Raw genomic sequence first — 25,974 nt, forward strand, 5'->3', positions numbered from 1 at the left:
CTCAATAAATAACAGCAATACAGATTATAAAAGGTTTAAAATAGATGCATCTGTTTGAAGGTTCTGGGCAAGTGATCAGATATTTGAAGAAGTCTAAATTGCTGTTTAGCAGTTGAATTTTTTGGAACTTTGGTTATTTCGTTCTTTCTTAAAACACCTTTCCTCTTGGATTGTTCACTGTTGTACTATCATGCTAATATTTTGAAGACTGTAATATATATGTGATTCATGAAAATTAGATGTTTCTGCTTGAGGAACCAAGGTTTCTATCCTATGCACACTTTCCCATTGAACACAATGCGAAATCTGAATAGATATACATAGGATTGTAAATGATTTGCTCTGTTTTTAAGCTTTAGGGTCTGCACTTAATTTTCTTTTTAATCACATTCTTTGTTCTATAGGAAGCTATTTCCTTTAACTTCACTGCACAGAAATTCTTTGGTTTTCATAATAATTGTAAAGTATGGGCTGTATACTTTCTGCATTGGTTTTAAAGGACAGAGTTTGGATTGTGTTATAGTGGAACCAATTTTATTTAGTTCTATGTAGAAACTCAGATTGCGAAGTGACAATTATAAGAAACTGCAGACCCCAAAGAGATATAGTTGCACAGTGTCAACTTTGGAAAATTAATATTTCCTCATCTTTCTTAGCAAAATGAAAAGAGATGTTTGTGGTTTTCACAACATCCCAACCCATGTTTCATTCTGCAAAGGGGGTGGGATAGCAAGATGAGTCTTTTTTTCTCCTTTCTGTAGAAGATGGACAGCCCAATCCTGAGCTGCCCGGGGGCACCCAGCCTCGGCGGCACTGAGAATGGCTGCCGCCGGATCCTGCACGCCCCAGGCTACTGTGGGCGGCACCTCAGGAGAAGGAAGCTTTCATCCCCTTCTCCTGGGTAAGGTAAGCAGCCCCGCAATGGGGCTACTTCTTTTACTGCTGACCAAAAGGTCGGCGGTAAAGTAAAGGTGCTCGTGAAGGGTGCCGAGCCCTCCATAAGCGCCTTGGATCTGGTGGAACGGAGCTCCACGGACCCGCCTCCCTCCCTCCCCCGGCACACCTCCTGCCCGCCCCCGTCCCTGTCCCCCGCCTCCCCATCACACCTTCCCCCGCCCTCCAGCCCCCACTGGCCTCCCCCTCCCCATCATGCCTCCTCCCTGCCCCGCTTACCATGTTGCAGCTCAGCAGTCCATGAGATTGCTGAGCAGCAGAGGCTGGGCGACTGCCCCGCGCTAGCCCCGCACTAGCCCAGTGCGGCACTGAGCCCAGGATTGGGCTCTAAGGTGTCCATGATTCCCAACATGAGTCTAGGGATTATTTTCCCTTTTAGAAACAGAGTTTCCTCTAAATAGCAATCCTCTGTATTGCTCTGCTACAGAGTAATCCTATGTATACCCTATGTGGACAAACAACATGTTGTAGTGCAGTCACAATCTGTAGTAGAGCTATGATGTTCCTTTCTGGACACATCACACAGCCAAGAGCAGTGTTGTTACAGATACTTTTGCTGTATATCAGTGAGCCCTGAATAGGAACTCATCTATACAACATGTATATCTAGGTCTTGTCAGGGAAGAGAAGCTGTCAGTTTTCCTCTGTACATCCTGCAAAGCCACTTGCTCCCTTTTACAGAGGGTATTACAAGAGAAAATTGTTTCTGTGCCTTCTTCCTATTGTCTGGATAAGGGAAATGCTTGCATTCCCCAAACCTTATTCCCACCCTGAATTGAATCTTTTAAAGTTCTAGGGCTTTGCCTCCTTCACACTTAAAGTGTCTTAGATGGGGAGTAAGGCTTAAGTAGATTCAGAAGGAAGCCATTCCAATCCTAATTAACCACTCCCAAAGGATCCTTTGAGTGCAAAAGAGACAGGCCTGCAACAGATGAGAATTTTAAAAGCCCCAACTTCTAAAATAGATTCCGTTGTGCTTATAGTAAAAATATACATTTGACTTATTCATTTAAAAAACCTTCATGGTATACCCACTCTGCCAAAGATCTCCAGCAGCTCATGGATCGTTTTAGCAAGGCCTGCCAAGATTTTGGACTGACAATCAGCCTGAAGAAAACACAGGTCATGGTTCAGGATGTGGACTCACCTCCCTGCATTACAATCTCTGAGCATGAACTGGAGGTTGTCCATGACTTTGTGTACCTTGGCTCAACGATCTCCGACACTCATTCTCTCGATACCGAGCTAAACAAGCGCATCGGTAAAGCAGCTACCACGTTTTCCAGACTCACAAAGAGAGTCTGGTCCAACAAGAAGCTGACGGAACATACCAAGATCCAGGTCTACAGAGCTTGCGTCCTGAGTACACTTCTGTACTGCAGCGAGTCATGGACTCTTCGCTCACAACAGGAGAGGAAGCTGAGCGCTTTCCACATGCGCTGCCTCCGACGCATCCTCGGCATCACCTGGCAGGACAAAGTTCCAAACAACACAGTCCTGGAACGTGCTGGAATCCCTAGCATGTATTCACTGCTGAAACAGAGACGCCTGCGTTTGCTTGGTCATGTCGTGAGAATGGATGATGGCTGGATCCCAAAGGATCTCCTCTATGGAGAACTCGTGCAAGGAAAGCGCCCTACAGGCAGACCACAGCTGCGATACAAGGACATCTGCAAGAGGGATCTGAAGGCCTTAGGGATGGACCTCAACAAGTGGGAAACCCTGGCCTCTGAGCGGCCCGCTTGGAGGCAGGCTGTGCAGCATGGCCTTTCCCAGTTTGAAGAGACACTTTGCCAACAGTCTGAGGCTAAGAGGCAAAGAAGGAAGGCCCATAGCCAGGGAGACAGACCAGGGACAGACTGCACTTGCTCCTGGTGTGGAAGGGATTGTCACTCCCGGATTGGCCTTTTCAGCCACACTAGACGCTGTGCCAGAACCACCTTTCAGAGCGCGATACCATAGTCTTTCGAGACTGAAGGTTGCCAATACATAATACATGGTATAGTAGCCTCAAGTAAATCCTTTACAGTTGAAAGGATCCTGTTGTGGGGCAAGAAAGACTGTAAAATTGAGATCAGAAATGTGCTTCTTCCAAAACCAATCTTCATCCCATCAGGCTGCTTGCTCCCCTTCAGATGGCCTAAAATCAGTCCAGCCAATTATAAATTAGCACTTCTGTGCCACCCGTGTGCTGCTGGATTTTGGACTTCTTCCCATTAAAAAAAGAAAAAGAGAGAGAATATTTTTTCAGAGTGCGTATTTGGAGCTCCCCAAAGCATGCAGAACAACCACCACCACCATCTGCAGATTGCCCTACTGTGTTGTTCTTCAGTCTGGAATGCGCCAGTCACTTTTCTAGTAGGGAGGAATGACAGAAGTGTTCTCTTTCCTTGTTTTGTCCATCCTCTTGGTTTCTTTCATCAAGCAGGAAAAGGAGATAGTGTCGTTAATGGTTTCAGCCACCAGTTGTAGTATAGCAAAACCTGACTTCATACAGACAAAATTTTCCTCACTGCTTGGTAAGGAAATATAGACATAATTGAGCTGAGCTCTTTAGTTGTTTGTATGGGCTTGGTCAAGACTGAGTTGTGTCCAACATGTATTGGTTCTCACTACTCCTTCTCAAAATCCTACAAGTGCATACAGAATTCACAAGGTTTATGTCACCTCTAAGGAGGTATATAGTTCTTCACTCTTCGCATGTACTCTCATAAAAAGCCTGTGAGGCAGGGTGGAAAGAAACATAACTGAACCATGAATGTCCCAAGAGTTTCATGACTGATGCCACAAACCTTTTGGGACCCTGTGCTGCTAGATCTAGTTGCTTGTGGTGTCATAAAAACTGGGCTGTTGCTGTGTCACTACCATAAATGGTGAGAAGCATGGCGCATGCATCAACAACCTGGGAAGGTTCCACAGGCACCACATACCTCTCCACTGCTGCTTGGTCCCTCGCCTGCCCATAACATCCAGCAGAGGCCATGCTATAGGCCAGCCAGGATAGGATTGGGCTGTGACTTCCACCAGTTCATTGGTTTAATTTCCTTTAAAACTTCATTTACAAGCATCTGTTTCTTGAATGGTACATCCTTAGCTTTGAAGGGATGGTTTATCATAGCTAACTCCTCTTCCTCAGTCAATGCAATACTTAGTATTGTGAATGTTTGCAAGAAAGTGACCTGGGTAGTGCTTGTTTCATTTGTTCTTTTTAATGCCTGCTATTTAAATTGGTCATTCTCTTTTTAAGAACCCCATTCAGTTTTTTTTCCCCAATGATGCTAACATCACTAACAATAAATATGGTATTTCTCTGCACTTTGTTCAAGGCTATGGAAATGGGCTTCAGGTTAGTCATTGGGTGGTGCACATTTTTCTCAAGCCCAACATTGAGATCTGGACTGTGATAGGCCACTGATTTTTTTAATGATTTTGATCACAAAGTGTCAGCAGATGAGGTCGGTTCTTGATTCAGTACACAACTACCCACTACCAAGTTCCATTGCAAGTCCTGTGGGAGAATTAGCTTCCTTCCTTCTACTTTCTACAGAGCAGCTGCTGCAGCAAAAATGGTTGTTAGAGGAATATTTTGCCATTTCAGTGACCTAAGCCTTTTTTTTTTTTTTTTTTTTTTTGGAGTGCTGAGGTTGTTGGCTAAGAGGAGCATGAAATGATGCCATATGTTGTTAGTGTGGAATTCTATTTACTTCCTTCTAGATTTCCTCTCATCTTGGTTACATTTGCAACAATGTCTGTGGTATGTAGAAGGCATTCAAATCTTTTCCTCATCGTTTGCTATAGTTTTTACTACTTCTTCTTGTACGTATTCTGCTGTGTGTAAGTATTCTGCTGCATTTTCTGGTGCATTAATCATATCTGTAACAAAGACAGTACCATCTTCTAGTGCAGGGGTGCCCAGACCCCGTCCCTGGGGCCACTTGCGGCCCTTGAGGCCTCTCAATGCGACCCTCAGGGAGCCCCCAGTCTCCAGTAAGCCTCTGGCCCTCCTGAGATTTGTTGGAGTCCACTCTGGCCTGATGCAACTGATCTCGGCGTTAGGGTGACTGTTTGACCTCTCATGTGAGCTGTGGGATGAGGGCTCCCTCCACTGTTTGCTGTTTCATGCCTGTGATTCAGCAGTGACAGCAAAGGAAAGGCTAACCTTGCTTTATGCAAGGCCTTTTATAGGCCTTGAGCTATCGCAAGACCTTCATTCATTCATTTAAGTTCATCTTTAATATATTCATTTATGTAAACTTATGTAAATTTATTCAAATTTTAAATGTAAATTAATTCTTTTTTTCCTGGCCCCCGACACAGTGTCAGAAGGCTGATGTGGCCCTCTTGCCAAAACTTTGGACACCCCTGTTCTAGTGTCACACAAACACATCCCATTGCATGTGCTTGTGTTACACTAGAACAGGAGTCTCCAAACCCTGGCCCGGGGACCAGATGCGGCCCGCAGCAAGCCTCTTTCCGGCCCGTGGCCAACTTCTTGTCCCCTGAAAGCCTCTGGCCCACTGAACTGAACATGACCAGAACTGTGCTCTGTTTGTGTCTGGAGGGTGTTCTGAGGGCCAGAGAGGTTGAATGATTGAGCCCATTCACTCATTTATTCATTCATCTAAGTTCCATTTCTAATTTATTTATTTAAATTTTATATTTAATTTTTTTTTCTAGCCCTCCACATTATGCCAGATATTTGATGTGGCCCTCTGACCAAAAAGTGTGGAGACCCCTGCACTAGAAGATGGAACTGTGTTCTTTATAGGCATTGCTCCAACTATCAAAACTCAGGCTAACAATCTTCCCCTCTAGGCTTTTTGCACTGTTCAAGTTTCCTCACATATGCTTTATCCAGCAATTTTTCTGCTTCACCTTCTGCGCTAGGTGGACTGTATCATGTCCCTAATGTCTGAATCATGTTTAAAAAGTGTGTGTTCTCAACCATTTGAAAAAAGTTTGTCACATATACAAACCAAGTATTCCCCCCATCAATTACTTCTTGTTGTAAGTTGCTGGTTCTTATCACAAACATATCTATGATGATTTTTGAATGATGGAGATTTAAAAAAAAAAAAAGTACAGGTGATGTATTAAGCATATATATAATGCTCATGATGCTACTGAAACACTGTCTCTGTCATTAGCAGATAATTCTGAAATTGTAAAAGCACATGTGGTGTTCATGGTGAATAGCTTCAGGAGTCAACCTCGAGGCAAAATCTGGAGCTGGAGTCCCTGAGGCAGTTCATGGCTGAACCATGAATCATGTTTTGGAAACTCCTGCAACACCGCTGGAACCAACCGTATTGGCTTCTGCCTTTCCATTGGACCGTTTCAGTGATGTGGAGAGGAGGGATTTGCTGCATGGGTAACAGCCTATCCTCCGTACCAACTTTACCCAGGCTTTGCGCACTGGAGAGGACACTCTGTTCCAGAACCACCATTTAGAGTGCGATACCATAGTCTTCTGAGACTGAAGGATGCCAGCATGGCTCGGGATAGCTATTTCATTGAAGTTATACCTACAAGGGTGATGTAGGCTTCTGATTTTCAGTCTTTGTGAGCTGTGGCTTATCCAAATTACTTCGTGGAGACGAAGCCTTCCTCCAAATTTAGTCCCAGCTCCATCTCCACAGTACCAACTTTTCATTCTGCAATGCTTAGCAGTCCGTCTTTGCAGGTGCCCCTAAAAAATCCTCATGTCTGCCTCCCTAACATTACTGGTGTGATAGCAAGTGGTAAAGACATAATCTTGTGTAACCCTTTTCTGCAAACTCCCTTCAAAGTCTTACTTGCCTCTTTTTCATAGTACAGTGTCTACCATTTATCGGTTAATAAGTTGTCTGACAAGATAGCCACTTTGCACCTAATTGCTCAGTTTATTTATGTATTATTGATGAGCTCAGTCTCTAACTCCACTTTCCTTGGAGGTTACTTGATAAATTTGTCAGCAAATCCTGTGTTAGACATAGAATTTCCTGCTGAAGCATAATGCATGACATTGCTTTTACTTTGTATTCCTAAAATGAACCTTGTGCATTTTCAGTGGGCTGTGTCTAGCAGCATGAAATAAAATCAGATACATAATTCACACTGCTTTCTCCATTACCAGGAGTTCCACAGTAATGCCCTGTAATGTGCTGAATACTTGTTTAGCTTTTAAATCAGTGTTTTGACTGTTCTGGCTTGTAACCAATCACCAAGCTAAAAGCTATCCCAGAGGTCTGCAACACTTTATGTGGAAAAAGGTGATGTAGCTGGCATTGTTACCTTAGAACAGGGGTGTCCAAAGTTTTTGGCAGGAGGGCCACATCATCTCTCTGACACTGTGTTGGGGACCGGGAGGGGGGAAAGAATTAATTTACATTTAAAATTTGAATAAATTTACATGTTTACATAAATGAATATATTAAAGATGAACTTATATGAATGAATGAAGGTCTTGAAATAGCTCAAGGCCTATAAAAGGCCTTGCACAAAGCAAGGCTGGCCTTTCCTTTGCTGCCGCTACTGCATCACAGACATGAAACAACAAGCATTGGAGGTAGCCCTCTTCCCACAGCTCACGCAAGAGGTCAAACAGTCGTCCTCACGCCGAGAGCAGTTGCGTCGGGCCAGTGTGGGCTCCAACAAATCTCTGGAGGGCCGGAGGCTCATTGGAGACTGGGGGCTCCCTGAGGGCCGCATTGAGAGGCCTCAAGGGCCGCAAGTGGCCCCAGGGCTGGGGTTTGGGCACCCCTGCCTTAGAAAATCATTTAAGGATTGTTGCAAAAATGGGGGGAAGTGACTGTTATCAAACAGTGTACTGTTTGATAAAGTAAATGAGAAAGTGGGGAAAAGGCATTCAATATGCAATAAAGGAAATGTAGGTTAAGTGTCCAAGAGGAATAGTTGGACATTAGGATAGGAAAGGTGTCCAAACAAGTTGTGACTTTTCTTTCTGGAATGCTTCTAAGGTAAAATTAGAAAGTGAACTTCGTCTAGTAAGAGTGACTGGGCCACCAATCCACTGTAACTCCCTGCACGTCGGTTCAGCAGCATCAATGCAGCAACAAATGTTCCCTTGCCCTGAAGAAGGCCAATGCCAGCTCAGTGGGTCTACTTGGACCTGCACCAGTGGAGTTCTCTATTGCAAGTCATTGTGGACTTGTGAAGTCGAATCGAGCCCAGGAAGGGCACTTGAGTTTGGCGGATGCTGCTTCCACTGAACCCAGTGTCTTTCCAGTCCCAGTCTGCCTCCCCACTCCCATCACCACCCTGTTCCACCCACCCCCTGTACGGTCTTACCTTAAGTGGTGGACATCCATTATCTGCTGCTGACTGAAGCTGGTCATTCACCGCTTCTGGTAGCGGCCAGCCTGTGTGGTCCAGCATGTAGTGCTTTGCAACTGCTGGAAAGCACATAATGCTCATTCTGCCAATGTTAGCCCCTATTATGATTGGACCATAAGGCTATTAAATCTTAGCCTTATGTCTAAGGTTGAAAATCAGAATTTATGACATAAGTCTTCTTCAGGTCTGTAAATTTAAACTTGAAGATATATTACTAAATGTATAATTATATTTTCCATTTAGTTAGCAATAATATAATTATGAATTAATACTAAATAGAATAAATTATTATTAATATAAATCATTAAATGTAACAAATTACTTTGACATGGTCCAGGAGCAGCTCATCATGGATTCTGTCTTTAATTATTTATTAGTTATTACACACCTTATAAGAATAAAGATGAGTACTTCAAAAAGAACCTCACCTTATGGGAGATGTAGCAGCCCCACAATTTTTATGGCTGCATGTACAAGAAGACTATCTGAAGCTTATGCTATTGATTTTTCAGAAACACCAAATCCTTTTTTATTTTCTTAGACCCTAGATGTGCTTCATAGCAGTGAAGTGTAGCTAAAATTCTTATTTAATTGTTTCCTGCTTTTAAACTGGTTTATATGTTGTGTTTTTTCTTCTTGGTTCTTGACATTGCATGAGATACAAACTTAATAAAGTTCAAGTCATAAAATGCTTGTATACACTGAGAAACTTACAAAATAGGAAACAAACTCTAAATCTAAACCTGTACATATGTTGATACACAGCAATTATTCGTGAACTTTGACCAAACACTTGAAACACAAAAAGAACTTGCGTATATTTTTGAAAATGTAATCACTTTTGCAGAGAATGTAAAGAAATGCTGTTGTCTGGCTAGCTGTTTTTGAAATTAATTGAAAAACTGAGAATCCTCTCAGTGTGAAATACAATAAACCAGAGGTTGACAATAGAATACATCAGAGGTTTCTAGACAGCTGTTGAGTGATAAGTTTGCAAGGAAAACTTGAAATGATTTTAGCCGATGTGCCAGCACAATCTCTCCCCCCTCCACATTTCCCTTAAACTAAGTTTAGTGTTTCAATACCCAGATTTCTGGACTGCTTGGATTCCAAAGTTGTGGCTGTTTTTATAAGAACCAAATTCAATTTAAATGATGAAAGAGATGGCCTGCCACTGGTACACTGGATCCCCTGGAGCTAAGACTTTGACAGCCAATGAGATTTTGTGGTTGTTGATTGTTACTCATGTTGATGCTAAGCCTGCTTCTCTTCTAGATGATATCACAAACCAAGTATCTTAATCAGTGCTTCCACTCAAATTCCACTTATACCTGTTTCCTGTTGCTAACATCTTTTAGCATTCTCCCTTGCATGAACAGTTGAGACAAATAAAAGAAAACTGAACCATTAGTCACATGACAAGTGTAAGTCTTTGCAAGATTGTGTTCACATAAATAAAGGTGAACAGTGAGTGTGTTAGGTGACTTCTTTCTAGACATATTTTTGTGTGTTTTGTATGAGATTTGAAGTGAAATCAAAGTGCTCATCTTCTCTACTATAGTGAATTTACAGAATGTAAAGTATTCTATACAGAAATGTATTTCCACTGCCAAGGAGTGAAGTACTCATTGATGCAAATTTAGCATTATTCTCTGTTTGTGATTGAGGTAGTAAAGTCTTCAAAGAAGAGCTTGTTTTCTTGCATCAAGTTATACATTTGTTAGACTGAAGGAACTGTTGCTCTGAATATGGGCAAAATGCAAAGGAAGCAAGATTCTTGCTGCCCATTCTAACTAATTTAAGTGTTAGGAAAAAATCCCCCTGACCCCAAAGTTAGGTGACTAGATATATGTATGTGGTTACCTTTTAATTAGTGGGATGGATGCTGTGTTGCCAGCTATCAGCATAGATACTAGGGAAAGCAGCTCATATGAACACTGTTCTTTCTCCCCCCTTTTCCCATATCGGTCTCTAGCAAAAATATACCATGCTCTCTTTGTAAATGAATACGACTCCTTTTCTCCCTACGCACTAGGACAATTAAAGTTATTAATGGAAAACCAAAGAAAGCATTTCACAACGTAGAGGTGCAGCTAATCGAGAAGGCTAAACCTTTTGGCATCCATCATGATGTTTGAATTAATTTTAGTCCCTTTGGGGAGAAGGGCGGGATAAAAATAAAGTTTATTATTGTTATTGTTATTGTTATTGTTATTGTTATTGTTATTGTTATTGTTATTAGTGTGAGTTGCAGATTATTTTGAAACATCATCTATTCAGGCCACTTACATTAAATTTGATGTACAATTTTCAGTATTAAATGGATAGTATTATGATTTTCTTATGTTTTAATGATAATGCATCAGATGCATCAAGTTAGGCTAGGAGCTAGCATAATATAAAATGGTTCTCTAAAAGGAGTAGGCTTTATTGGTGTGACATTTGTATTAGAAAATACTTTTGTTGATTGATTTTCTGGCTAAAGTGATTTCCTATATCATTTGATTAGTGAGCTTTCTTTTAATGAAAGAAAAAGTGCTGTCATGGAGGGGCAGTCTGCTCTAATGCCTTAGGGAAAATACAGGAATGAAAGCTATGGAGAAAATCTAGCTATAAGAACTTGTTATTTATTATATTTTCTTTATAAAGTAAAATGGTGTCTGCTTCCTCATAAGGGCGCTTCTTGAATCTGCCTATAAGGTGGCATTGCCATACCTTCAAATCTAGAGCCAATCTAAAATTGATTCAGCCATTTTTTGATTCAGCACCTCAAAAATATTCTAAGTTCATTCAAATATCCTTGGCAACTTTTAAAAGAGTTGTTTTCTTTTGGCCTGTGTAATCAGTTCCAAACTAGATATTATATACACAGTTAGTGCTGAATATGTGTCTAGGAGAACTTTCCCGGGTTCTTATCTACAATACTGTGTACCAGTGCTTTTTTTGTTAAAAAAAAAAAAAAGAGAAAAGGTGCTGTAACTCACAACTTGTTAATCTTTTATTTATTATTTTATTTATTTTTATTTCTATTAGAAAAAAACCCTGCATATATACATATGTGTACATATATATGTATACACACACACAAACATACACACATATATATACACCCACATGCATGAACATACAAACATACACCTCCAAACTCATACAAACAACCCAACCAGCCCCCCAGAAGTCCACCAGCCCCTCCCGAAGGAGACGGCTCATGCCCTGCTCGTCTCCCGGGGCGGCCTCTGCTCCCTACAGGTAGACTGCTGCTGCCCAAGGAGGCTCCATTCTGGCCTCGGCGGCCAGGCGCTTCCCCTCAGCAGGATGCGGTTTGCTCCATATATATGTATGTATGTATGTGTGTACATATGTGTGTGTATCGATAAATAAGCCAGCAGCCACGGGGACAAGCAGGAGCAGTGCCAAGGACAACAACCTTCTCCAGGCTTTTGCCACCTGCCAGTCAGGACCGGTCTTGACCTAGCCCGAATGTCACCGTGAAAGCTCTTGATCAGGCCGTGACCAGAGCGGAGGGGTGAGTTTAGCCGCCTTCCTATCTCTGCGGTTGGGCAGCTGGGACCGGGCTGGGAGCCCCGCCCATGGCAACCAGGGAGCCAATCGGCGGTGTGCATCGTTTGCTAAGCGCTCCCGGAGAGGACCATGGCGGTCTCCAGGCCTGGGTCTCACCTCAGGGCTGCGAAGGAGCCGCGGCGCGACGGTGAGAAGGGCGGTGGCTCGTGGGCTGCCTCAGACCGGGGCGGGCGCACTGCGTCCTGCTGAGGGGATGCGCCTGGCCGCCAAGGCCAGAATGGAGCCTCCTTGGGCAGCAGCAGTCTACCTGTGGGGGACTGCTTAAAAAAGGTGCCGGAACGCTGTTCCGGTGCGTTCCATTAGAAAAAAAGCCCTGCTGTGTACAGTCGCCCCTTAAGCAAGGTTATGTTCTGGGGTTAGCATGCAAAGTTAAAATCATATAAACTCGAACTTACCCCACAGTTATTCCTCGTATTAGCAGTAATGATGAGCCAAGCTTGGATGATGGAGAGTAAGTTGTAGACAAAGTGGTTGGCCCTAGTTCAGCTTGAGAAGTTGATTGTGTAGGCTCAATCTGCTGCCGTTTGTTTTTTCTTGAAAAACATGGTGATAAGCAACTGTCACTGTTATCTGTTGAACTGTTCAAACATTTTATGATACAGTCAGAAATTTTCTATAATACTTCGTGCAATTTTGAGACTTCATTCCATTGGGATTGTATCCAGAAACGAATTCATTTAAGTGTTTCACTACTTGGAAAATTTCAGCAAATTTTTGAAGATTTCAGCTTACTGGATTTCATTACTGTCATCATCTTCTTCTTCCATAGATAATTTGATCAGTTCTTCTAACTCTTTGTTAGTCAGTTGTTTCTCCATGGCCTTCAATTAATCCTTCAATTTCTTCCTCAAGGGTACTTATGTAGCCATCACTACTCACTTGCCTGGTCTCTTAAACAAGGCATTTCACTTTTTCAGTGGTTGAAAAAACCCTGAAAATCACACAGTTTTTAATTAGTTTCGCCAACATGCACTGACTGTTTCTGACATGATTGCATCCATTGCCTGTGTTAATATGAGATGCAATCAGCAGCATAGAAGGACATCCAACACTTCATTGTATTAACATTGGGTTCAGCAACCATAGCACTATGAATCTATGAGAATATGTAAGCCTTGTGCACATGGCCTTGAAACAGTTGATCAAACCTTGGTCAAGAGGTTGGAGGTAGTTTGGGGAGGGAGAAAGAAAGATTATTTCAACATCATTAAGTGCGAACTGGAGTGCCTCAAAGTGGCCAAGAGTGTTGTCCACTATCAGCAGCACTGATCAAATCCTAAAGTGTAGTCCTTTCTCTTTTAGGTACCCCTTGCCTTCTGGAATGAAACACTTGCGGAACTAATCTAGAAAAAATGCTACTGCCACCCAAGCCTTTTTATTTGATTCCCATAATACAGGCAGAAGATTGTTGTTCTTGCCCTTTAGGACACAGAGCTTTACAGCCCTGCAGAGCAAGCCTGGCTTTAATAAATGCCCAGATACATTGCCATACAATAATACAGCCACATGGTCTGTAGCTACTTTGAAGCCAAAGTCTTGTCTTGTAAATCTAAAAATGTTGAAGAAGTTGATAGCGGAGACACATTTGATAATCCTGGAGAGTCAGAATGGGATGATAGAGACACAAGAGGAAAATGAATCATCAATTTATTGTAGCATGAGATCTCCCCCCTTTGTTTATTCATGTGAAGTGCATTGTTCTTCCTTGGTTGCAGCAGTGAGGTAGAGGTTCCAGTTAGGTGTTTGTGTGTCGATACCTCCTGGGACAGAATATTTGCAATAAGAATTCTGAAGAGACATGAGTTAACAAACTATCTTGTCATTCATGTTGTGAGGGACAAGAATTTGTTTGTGCAACCTCTGTGTGCATCAAATTTCCATTACCAAACTTCCACCCAGACTAGAGAGACCCCATGCCATACATCTTCACATCTGAGATATAGGCTCCCTGGCAGGGTGTTTAGTCCTTGGGTTGCTGTGCTGTCGCTGGCTGCCAAGTGTAGTCAGTATCCTGTGTTCCATCATGGTCAGTGGCTGGTTTGGGAAGTGGCTGCAGGAGGTGCAATTTTCTGCTATTTTTTTTTCCTTTTCTCATTGTTCCTTATGCTGTTACTGCTTCCTACACCAGTTCTGTCATTGGCGTAGCATTTTTCTGATATGGGGGGCATGAGCATTGTCTGAAAGGAGGTTAGGATGTGGTATACATAAACTCCTGCTTGTCTCTCCTCCTTCTCATGTCATATCCTGATCTCCTCCCTGTTTTGGCCTTTCTGCCAGTGGGGTTGTGCTGGCATTCAAGTGCCGACAAGCTTTGTAATTGCAGTGTTTTTCCAGAATTGCACTGGAATCTGTGATGCATCTGTTAGTGGGCAGGCCTCATGCTGGCAGGGCTGTCATTGCTCCATTATATGTAGAAATACACTGTCTTATTTCAAAGACAGGATGAACTGTAAGAATTTCATTTTTTCCACTTGTCGCTATAGATCTGGGTAAATAGTGAGCAAGATTTTTGGCCCTGGCTTTTGGAGGGACAATAATAGTGCTTAACCCATAGCTTGAAAAACATTGGCTAGCAGAGAGATGCTCCAAGCCCTTTGTAATCAAAATGATTCAGAATGCCCTGACCTGGAAAAAGTGGAGTGCTGCAGATATAATGACCCCCTTTCGTTGGGAGAACACAGTAGCTTAATTTATTGTGTATGTTCTTGCCTGTGAATGAGTAAGAACATATTACTTTCTGTAGTTCTGTTTATGTATAAATACAGCATAGCTGTTAAAAATCACAATTTATGAAATTCATATTGCATAAATACATATTATAGGTATAGGGCAATGGCATTTCAGTGGAATCAAAAATCCCAAAAATTTACTGTTTATGTCCAGTGCTTATAATTCAGAAGACTATATGCATACTACTTTATAGTACCACCTGTGAAACAGAAAAGCTGCACGAAATATGAAATAGTTATAATTTACTTTAGCAGAGAATGAGGAATCTTTGGTTGCCAGTAGAGTTCCTTTCCTCTCCATCATTGTCATTATGCTGCAGCTAGGATTAAATCAATCAACTTGGACACATCCGTGCAATGTAGGAAGCAACAGCCAGTGAAGGGGGGAAAAAGAGATACAGAAAATGAGAGCATGTCCCAGTAATATGTATGCATGCTCAGTTCTGGCCTAATTCACTAGATGGCTCTCCTGCTGCCTCTGACTTTCTTAGAAACGAAGCAAGGAACTTTTATTCCCTTATCCCAAGGCAAGTCCCAGCTGCCCCAATGGGTCTTCTCAGATCTGCATCATGTTACTGGCGCAGGCCCAGCAAAGGAAAGAAAAGGGGACAGGGAAAGGAGAGAGGATCTGACGCATACCTTTGCTACAGAGATCCACCACCTCCCATTTTGCCTCCTGCCCAGAAATGCATCCTTTCTTCCCTCTGCCTGCCCCATTCTTTCTGCTCCCTAACACTCCTTGCCCCTCACTGCTGGCTTATCTTTGCTGTTGCAGTAGCCAGCAGCAGTGGCAGGCCTCTGGCACCCATACACAGCAGTTGCTGCCACTGCTCGTACTGTTGTAATAATCATTTACGACAGAGGAACTTTGTTCCACTGTCGTAAATGGCAGCGCAGCCCTAGGATTGGGCTATTTAAAAATAATTCTGTTCCATAATTTACTAAATTGGTCTAACTAATTTGCTTTTTCCTCCTGTTAGTTCTGTTTTAAATGAAAGGTGATGTTCATTGTTATAGAATGTTCACAGCCGATTACTTGAGATTTAACAAGACCAGTCCATGCTCCAAAGGCTGTACAAATCCATTTGAATTGGGAAGTGGCTTCAACCATGCTTGAAAGATTGTACGTCTATGTTTGAATTGGGAAGTGGCTTTGGTGATGCCTCTTCATCCAAGTGCTCATGTCTGATAGGTTCTATCTATATTCAATAAATAGTTTATTCGCTGTTTCAGGACATCAGTGATCTTTCAAAATGTATTTAACCCTCAAGGTTAAAATCCTGCAGAGAGAGTGCATAGTCATCTCTGCATGCCCACGGCCTCACACAAGACAATATGGTAGCCCACCCTGTGGTGTCTTTGATATATTCACTATGTCTGGACTTTCCTTCTCCTCCACTTAGTCTGATCCTCCTTTTGCTAACCTGCTGTGCTCAGTGCTGCATCTTCATTCAGTCAGTGCACTACATAGAGAGAAGATAATAATTTTGAGACTCAGCTAGGCACTGACACATGCAGCTCAAGGCAGAAAGCTAAACAGAACTAGAATCTCTCTTAAAGTGTTGCATTAACTTCTGTCAAAGGTTCAAGAAATGACTGAAATGTGGTGCAGTCATGTAGGCATGACCTCTGTTGTATCTCTAAAAAATTCAATCTTCTTGTGTTGTACGTTTGACAAAACTTTCAACCCCACTAGATTTCCACAGCGAGGATAAGAGAACAAGCAAATTTTGAAATAATTGTGTAAAGAAGTAACAACTACCTGAAGAAATCATTATTTAATAATCTCTATATATCTTCAGAGTTGCTCAAGACTTGTGTGCCAGTGTAATGTATATAGCCAAATGAAAAAAAAAAATCTTAGTTATCTTTCATTTTCTTGGTACAAATGGTGAAGGCACACAGAGATGCAGTCCTCCATCTAAGAAATCATCCTTCCAGATAATTTCTTTTTTTTTTTTTTTGGCTGTAATTTGATCAATGCAAATATGTGCTGATGCAGCGGAATATTGGCAAACTTGTGAAATTGTACCAAAATTCCACAAAATCCCACATTTCTATCAATATGCATATGCACACATGAATATTAGTAGTCTGGGGAAAAAAGAATGGTTCACTAGTGTGATCAGTTCCTGGTCCATATGCAAAATCAGGTAATTCAGAACCCAAATCTCAGGAAAAACTCTGGAAAGAATTTACAGAATTTATTTACTGATTGGGGTGCATCTACATTATTACAGTATGTGTGACAGGTTGAATGTAGGATTTTTTAGCTGTATACGATAAATATATTTATCGTATCAGAGCCCAACACAGAGGCTCTTGATTTTATGGCAGCCCAAGGGTTGCTGCAGAATCAAGTAACCATTACAGGGCTACTTGCCTTACCTGGGGGAAAGGATGAAAGTCCCCTTCCCTGGAGCAGCCACCGGTGGCTGCCCTGTTGTGCACAGGATGCCACGGCAGCTGTTTCAGCGCCGCAGCAGTCCTGGCACAACAGGCAGTTCAGGATTGGGCTGAACAGGTACAGAGCATTCAACTGTATAGTTACTGTTTCTTTTCCTATTTTCAATCCTATTGCGCTTTTGTTTGTAATAAAACTTAAGCACAGCTAACTCTTGTTAGTTATTGTTTTGTTGATTTTATGAAGCTAACACTGAGCAAAAGAGTTTGATGGTGTTTTGCATGTACCTGCCCCAGAGACATTGGGTGGAATATGGTGGTCGTTGGGAAGGATGCAACACTTTACAGAGCATTTATCACTCATAGTGCTGACACTTGGTAGCTATAGGATTGGTCAGTTAGGGCACAATCCTAACCAGGACTACTCAGAAGTCAGTCCTATTGTGTTGAATGGGACTTACTCCAAGGAATGTGAGGTTAGGATTGCAGCCTAAGTCTTTTTTTAAAAAAATGATTGCCTAGTTTCTGAAATACTGACATTTCTGTTTTGGACTCTACCTCATGTTACTGAACTTTACAAAGTTTCTTTTTGAGAAAAAAAATGAAAGCTGGGGTTTTTAGATGCATTGCCACAAAGAAGTGTCATGGAGCTAGCTTTTCATCTTTACCTTTATGCAGAAACTTCATATCATTCCATAAGTAATGTGTGGGGCTGCCAAGTTATCAGTGTAGACTGTTTCAGTACTATACTGTGTAATGTTTACAGAGCTGTTCTGTTTTTAGCTATAATGGCTCCCATAATGAGATCATTTTTTTCCCCCTTTGGCCTAATCACAAGATGACTGAGTTCTGCAATCTATCTTTGCTTTAGCCACATTTGACTATATCTGACTTGTGGACATCATCTTTACTGTCATTAAAAAATAACTTATGCTGTATCTGGGTTGTAAAAAAACATGATGCCCACTTTAAAAGCTTTTTTAGCATTAGTAATTATAAATAGAGGCTAAGAACAATAGCAAGAAAAATCCTTCATATTAAAATACAGATGAAAGAGCAGATGACAGTGTGATATGGTTTGTGCTCTCTCTCTCTCTCTCTCTCTCTCTCTCTCTCTCTCTCTCTCTCTCATTTTGTAATGTAATATTTCTTAATAAATTGAACTAAAGCTGTCCTGATACATAAAACCAAAAACCAACTTGTTTAAGTCCTTGGTTTTTAAACAAATCAGTAATATTGGACATAAAAAATAGCCTGGAAGTCTTCCAAGTTTCAGAGATCTGATTACTTTTAGTCAGTACCAATTTTAGTTTAATTATAGAAGAATGAGGCATAAGGAACTTCCTGACAAGAAGTATTAAACTTTATGCTTCTAGAAAATGACAAGACATAAGTAACCAAAAATGCTTATGGGCAGCCCAATTCTGAGCTGCCCAGGGCTACGGGGCTGCAGCTGCACCAAAAATGGCTGCCGCTGCATCCTACATGCTTTGAGCAGCCATGGGCAGTACCTTGGGAGAAGGGGACTTTCATCCCCTTCCCCGGGTAATTGCAGTAGCCTCACAGTGCGGCTACTCAATTCACCATGAACAAAAAGGAACTCAGCGGTGAGCCCAGCACAGAGGCTTAGGATTCGGTGGAGCATCATTCCACTGTTCCTGCCTCCTTCCCTCCTCACTCCCTCTACCTGGCATGCCTCTCCCCACCTCCCACCTCCCTGGAGTGCCTCCTTCCCACTTCTACCACACCCCCACTTACCTCTCCGCTGTTCAGCTGTCCGCACGACCGCCGAGCAGTGGGGGTCAGGTGCCTACCTAGTGGAAGGCCGGCGCCAGCCAGCGCAAAGCTACCACTGGCACTTGCCCAGCGATAGGGCCGACAAACGTGCCTTACGGCACATTTGCGATAATGCTGCTGGCATGCTGGGCTCAGGATTGTGCTCTAAGGCAATGGTGTAGTTGGGCTTGTACCTGCTCATTGGCTTAGTCTTCAATTTTTGTGGAGTGCCAGTTTCATAGTAGATCTTCCCTTTTTGTGACCTTCATTTAAGGATGCAAAATTATACAGAGCAGTTTTGTCACAGTTAAGGTTTTGAACATTCTTGTGGTGTCTTTAGTTTAGGGGAAAAATCAAAATGAATGTCATTACATTCTGCAGAATTCATTTTAACAATGACTTGTGAGGAGAGGAGAGAAAGATTTGAAGCCTATTTAAAGAATATCCTTTCAAGAATAAAATTAGAGAACAGGATTCCAGGAAATAAGTTTTTTGACTTGATAAATGTACTGTGCCTCTGGAGAGTTTTAGCATCTTTACAGGGTGGGTATTGTCAAGTTTAGGAATATAAGGTGGCCATTTCAGAGAAAGCAGCTGTTTCAGACCGTGTTCTCACAACTGCAATAATCACTTGTCAATTGTACATCAAAGGCTTTTCATCATTTAATCCAGGGCAAGTGGGATTCTGCATGCATTCCTGAACGTACACACATTCGTATGAAGGTCTGAAGAGTGCCCACAATCTTTTCTTTCAGCATAACTAGAAATCCTGAAGAAGCAGTGTTCTCTTTGTGTGAAGGAAGCTTATATATACAACTATACATACAGTCATGCCTCAACATCAATGGGGTTTCCATTTCCGGAACTTCTTGCTCTCAGAAGGTCTTCCTAAGAGCTGAAAATAGTCACTTCCAGTTGTTGGCCAAAAACCAGAAGTGATGGTTTTCGGTCATTAGAAGGTCTTCTGAGGTCTGGGGATGCCTCATACAGCTTCCAATTAGAGAGAACCTAGTTCTCTACAATCACATTAGGAGTTCTTGTGTGATGTGATTGGAGTTATGACCTAGTACAACTGTATCTTTTGTGTTCTCTGATGCACTCTGTGGATAGAATCTCGCTCTAACACCTGCCTTGTGATTTTGTTCTTCTTTAAATTCTACTATATTGAAATATTACCCAAACCCTTTACTGTCTTTATATGCCTTACATTCTAACCTGCCATTTGTTTTATTGTATCCTTGAAAATGTTGTTCAGTATTCTGTATTCATAAAACTGATATATTAAAATTGCTCAATAAATATTAACATCCCTGCGCATACTCACCAGGTCCAGCAGTTGTCTGCAGTTCACTGGCATGTGGAGCCAGCCACTCACTGCTTATAGCAGAGGCCAGGACAGGTGCTCTGGCGTGTCATTTTGCAACAGCCAGAATGTGCCTTTATGTTTTGGCCAAATGTATCTCTAATTGAAGCAGTGGTGGCTTAACAGTAGGTTTACTCAAAAGTGAATCCAATCAACCTGATTCCTAGGTGATCGTGAGATTACAGCTTAATTTCCAGGTGCAACTACCCCTATAATAAAAAAAATTATTTGTGGCTTTCCTAGGAAAGATTGACACTTCTGCCATTCACATTTCAAATGAGATTCTTACTGTGATTTTAGGTAGAACAATACCATATATTTTCATTAGTGAACATTATTTCTGCCAATCCCTCATTTGCTTTAATGCACATTAGAAACCATGTTGTAGAATTCTGTGGCTTTTTCTTGTTGGTTTTGCCCAACTTCTCATGCAGTTTCACATTTAATGTGAAAAGAAACTTTGTGGGAAGTAATTTATCATTTCTGAAATACTGCTTTAACTGCCACATAACAAAAGTTTTCAGGACTTTCAACTAATAGTACTATGTCACTTGGAAGTGCCTGTATTTAAACTCAAAGGGACGTTCAGCCAATGTAATACATAAACTGGTTAAATCATAAGACTTGAATGAAAAAATTCTTAGACTTATGTCAGTAGGGCTAATTTAAAAAAATGCAAACATTCAGTCATAGTCAGTTTAAGCAGATTAACTAGGGATTCTTTGTTTTGTGCACTATGCTTTTTATTTGCTATAAATCTTTGTATTATACAGTATATAGATGGAGCCCTGATATCCACGAGGGATCAGTTCTTGGACCCCTGGTGGAAACTGAAAATTATGGATTATGAAATATATGGTTTCAGTCCCTTTAAATCCTCTGAAAGCAACAGGAGCTCTGCCCACTGCCTCTGTGAGCTTCAGAATGCCTCCTAGAGACAAAAAAAAAGCAACTTCTGGTTTTTGTCCAAAAACCAAAGGTGACATTTTTATGCCTTTAAAAGGCATTTGGAGGGCTGGGGAAGCCCTGGAGTCCCTTTGAAGGGTTCAGGTTGAGCCAAGTTAGGCTCAATGCGGTCTGGGGGACCTGTGTTGAGCCAGATTCACGGATAGAAAATCCTCTGATAAGTAGGCTCAACCTTACTCTAAGGCTGTATATATTAAATAGCATAGTACCCTTTAAATCAGGAGTCAGCAATCTTTTATATGATGTCATCACAAACTTCTGGGTTGCCAAGCTCCTGGAAGCGGCTGCATGGAGCTCAGGTTTGAGAGACAAAGCCTCCCACTCAATTTGCTACACAGTGGACAAAGAATGGAAGTGGCTCCTGCCCAGGCTCATAGCAGCTGGGCTCATCTCTGAAGGGTCTTCTGAGGCCCGCAGAGGCCACCCATGACCGCTGTGGGGCCTCAGAATGGCCCAAAAGGTGAAAAAAATATGACTTCCAGTTTTACAATAAAACCAAAAGTGACATTTTTAATCCCTTTTAAGGCATTAGGAGGCCTCCCAATGCCTTATAAAGCATTAGTAACGTTACTCCTGGTTTTACGATAAAACTGGAAGTCATAGTCTTTTTGCCTTTTTGGCCATTATCAGTCCCACAGCAGCCGTGGGTGATCTGATGTCCTCAGAAAGCTTCCAGAGGTAAGGGAAGGCCAACTCCTCTTGACTCCAGAGGATAGGGGTATCCCTGATTATCTGCAGTTTCACTTAACCACCGGGGTTCTGGAATGGAATCCCACCAGTACCGAGGCATGACTGTATATTGAAAATGTGATGGTTGTCATGATGATCATATTAGCAAGTGACTTGTTGTACGAAAAGTTTTTGCAACTTGAAAGGTGTTGGGATCAAATCCTGACCGATCACAGTGTAGTCTTTAGATATTCTCATTATTTCATCACACTAGGTTCCCAGACGTTTAAGAAAAAACACTTATTCCATAAAAACCGCTGCTAAGTGGCAAGTGGACACCCTTTGAGTGTGTCTCTTTTATTTAGCAGAGGGGTTGGAACTGATTGTCCTAGTGCAGGGGTGCTCGCACTTTTTTGACTTGAGAGCTACTTTGAAACCCAGCAAGGCCCGGAGATCTACCATAGTTTTTTTTACAAACAATCACCCAAGTACCCACGCTCCTCACAAGGCGGCAGCGCTCTTCGAAGGACCCCTGTGGGGAGGCTCTGCCTCACTTGCCTCCCCACCCACCCCACCTCCGTGGCAATGGGGGGGGTCCAAAGCTCCTAAGGCTAGCGCTGGGAAGCCCTTCCCAGTGCAACTGAGCCCCCACCACAACCTCACCCTATAAGGCTCCTTGACCCCAACCAAGGACCCCAACAGAGAAGGTGGGGGGCAAGAGGTTCATGGGGGGCCCTTCCACGACCCACTCATCCCGGGGGGGCTTCCCTCTCCCCCCCCGCACCTTCGGCGATGACCTTCTTGATGCGCAGCTTCATCTCTCCCATCTCCACCACCTGCCCCACGAAGTCATTCTGGTCCCGGCTGGCGGCCCCCAGGGAGCCTGGTCCGGACAGGAAGTCCAGCGCCGACTGGAACAGCGACATGGCCAACGCACCAGCCAGGCGCCAAAGGGGAGGGGGGAAGGAGAGAGCCAGGCCGGTTCAGCTGGCCGCTCCCGCTGCCGCCACCGCTTCCTCCACCAATTCTGGCCTTTCCCGGCCACCGTACTCTGCTTCTCCTCTCCCCCCCCCGCTGCCGACTTGGGCTCACACGCCCTGCCCCGTTCCACCTGGTAGCTCTGACCTGAAACCGTAGAGTGGGGAAAAGTCTAGACTCTAGAGACTCTAGACTAGACTAGACTATAGACTCTATAGACTAGACTTAGGGCTCCGCGATTGACTCATTTTGCCTCACGATCGACCGGTCGATCACCCCTGTCCTAGTGTAACATCTTTTTCAGTGGCAGTTTGCTGGTGCTACTTTTGTTTCAACATAATTATGGAAGCAACTAAGGGCCCAATCCTATCCAACTTTCCAGCACCTCTCCAGCATTTCCCGGTGCAGCTGAAATGCAGCCCCAAGGTAAGAGAACAAATGTTCCCATACCTTGAGGATGCCTCTGTGACTGCCCCCCACCACTGGATGCAGTGCACACCCCTTTGGCACAGCTACACTGGCACTGGAAAATTGGATAGGGTTGGGCCCTAAGTTCCTTTTGAGTACCAGGTAGGGTACTTTCAAGAGCCCTGCTTTTCTGCCCTTATCACAGAAAAGTAGAGAGCCTCTTCTCATGTGTAACTGGACCACCTTGGGCCACTGCTCTTATAATAGTTGAAGTTATTGCTTAGATGAGCCTGAGTGGTGCCGGACTACAGTAATTCAAGAAAAGTACTGAGTGTGACAGGTAGACTGTTTGTTACCAACAAAAGATAGGCTGTAAGAAAACAGCTCATGAATCCAAGAAAGATGTTAGCCAAACCTTACCTAAACTACAAATACCAATTTACCAATTAAATACTAATTTAATTTTTCTCCTGCGATACCTCTGGAAGATACTTCAGCTTTGATTGAGCAGCAAGCATAAAGGATTTTATGTAACCTTGCTCGCTATAGTCAGTTCTAGTTGCCTTGATTGTATGGGTTGGTCATGAGATAGGGAGAGAAACTCTTTTAAATCTTTCAATATCTATATTTTAAATTGCTAATTGGTTTCCTACAATTCCATTTCTAGTTCAAATATGTACTTAAACAGAAGAAAAAAGTTACAAATACTATCCCTTTTTCTTTGACTTTTTTCTGTAACCTTTCCAAATATCTGATACATTTGTCCTACTTGCTAAATGGGTATTTCATTAAGGTAGGAATTAATTTGTTTTTAAATTGTTCTTCAGCACCGAAATTAAAAAGAGGCATTTTTGTACTTTTTCCATTATCCGTCTTTTCTTGTAAAAAAAAAAAAAAATCAGTTCACTTACAACTTCATTACCACCAATAGTAATGTGTACATGGTGCACAAAATGAGCCATTTTGTTTTAAAACAGATTGCAGATGAAAGGAAACCATTCATTGCTTGCTATAATTACTAGAGCACTAATTACTCCTAATCACTGACATCCAGGGTCAATAAGGATGGCAACAGGAACATCAAAGCCAAGTCAAGATGCACATGTGCAATTACACATCTTACAAATCAGGACTATATAATTTTTATGACGACTGTCACTTGCTGTTGAAAATCATTAAAAGTTGCCTTTTTAAAATATATGTATACCTTTTTTCATTTTGCAGTTTGACGGTGAGAACATGTATATGAGCATGACAGAGCCGAGCCAGGAGTACGTGCCAGCCAGCCAGGTGGGTTAATTAATCTTCTCTGCCTTGTTTCAAATTGTAATTAAACAAATTCAAAGAGTTGCATTGCAAATGAGTGGCACTATCAGTAACTGCTGCAATCAGAAATAATCATAATTTATAAACAAAACGTTTAAGCCTTGTTTCCAGCTAATGAGATAGCGCTGATAAAACATCAGAGTTGGCAGTTGTTGGAGATACTACCGTTTGCTCTCCAGAATGCAAGCAGCTGTTTTGCCAGCATGATCATTCCCAAGCAGTTGTTTTACCTTTAGGAAATAGGCTTTACAGGTGCATGCTATTTGTTTATCTGACTACAGACAAGTTAATCATTATAAGCCACAGGTGCCACAATTGCCTTGCATCACCGTCAGGCCTGTTTGAGTTGAAGAATTGGCTTACATTTTGTGGGGCAGGGGGTTATCCTAAGCACTAGTTTTATATGTTGACTTACTTTCTACCTCCATTTAGATCCTCCTGGTGCTTTAAAAGTCACAGTTAGTCAGTAAAAGCAAGCAAAATGAGTACATAAGAATGACTACACCAGAACATACGTAGAGCTCTACTAGATCAGGCTGAAGTCCATGTGGACCATCATCCTGTTTTACAAAGTAGCCTGCCAAATGTTTCTGGGAAGCCCATAAGCAAGGCATGACATTATATTCTGCTCCTTTGTTGTGACCTTCCCACCAGTGGTATTCCATGGAATGTATCTGAACCATAGCTAAGAACTATTGCTAGATCTAATCCCTTTTACAGCTATCTAAACCAGTGATTCCATCACCACATCTTCATTAGATATCTATTAGATGTCTTATCTGTGAGACATGTCTAAGAAATATGGGTTCTTTTGTCTACACTGAAATGTCCATTTCAGTGGGTTCTTCTATAGTCTTAATAATGCTGTCTTGCAACAGACTTTGGAAAAGACTTTGGCTAACTAGCCTGTAATTTTCTAGACCCTTTTTAATAAAAAAAGTGTTGACCATAATGGCTGTGCTCCAATTCTTGGATGATTGTTAATCATTTTAAGCTACAGGTGCCACAAATTGTTTTACATCACAGTAAAGACTGAACAATTGGCTTAACTTTTGTGAGGCAAGAGATTATCCTAAAGGAACATGAGGAGGTTGATTTTAATGATGCTGCAAATTATTAGGAAATCAGCCAGTGGCACACCTGCCATTCATTTGATGGGGCAAATGCCCCAAGCATGGAGCCTAGTCATGCACCTTTTGAACCATGCAGAAGCCTCTCTGAGGCTTCCGACAGGGTCAGAAACTGTGCTTCCTGTTTGCCGGAAGCACAGTTAAAAGCATTGGGGAACCTTCTAGAGACTTCTGCACACGTCCTGGAGACATGTGAGGCTCCATGTGCTCCAGGTAAGTGGGGGGGGCAGATTTGCGTGCGGGAGGGCAATGGCATCCTGCGGGGGGCACCACTGTGGATCTTTGCCCAGGGCAAGGTCCACTGGGGAGGTCTGCTACTGAAATCAGCAATTTGACTTTGAGTTGAAATGAATAA

The 25,974-nt window shown here is 42.3% G+C and overlaps 1 protein-coding gene across 3 annotated transcripts in view; it reads left to right on the plus strand.

Moving 5' to 3' along the window:
- TOX (thymocyte selection associated high mobility group box) overlaps positions 1-25,974 on the plus strand; it is a 258,369-nt gene that overhangs the window by 118,333 nt on the left and 114,062 nt on the right. For all 3 annotated transcript variants that reach the window (XM_066624058.1, XM_066624060.1, XM_066624059.1), the window contains exon 2: positions 24,388-24,453. In XM_066624058.1, the coding sequence (XP_066480155.1) occupies positions 24,388-24,453 (66 nt within the window). The remainder of the gene's footprint in view (positions 1-24,387; positions 24,454-25,974) is intronic.

The sequence above is a fragment of the Tiliqua scincoides genome, chromosome 4, assembly GCF_035046505.1.
Source record: "Tiliqua scincoides isolate rTilSci1 chromosome 4, rTilSci1.hap2, whole genome shotgun sequence".
NCBI classification, from domain to species: Eukaryota; Metazoa; Chordata; class Lepidosauria; order Squamata; family Scincidae; genus Tiliqua; species Tiliqua scincoides.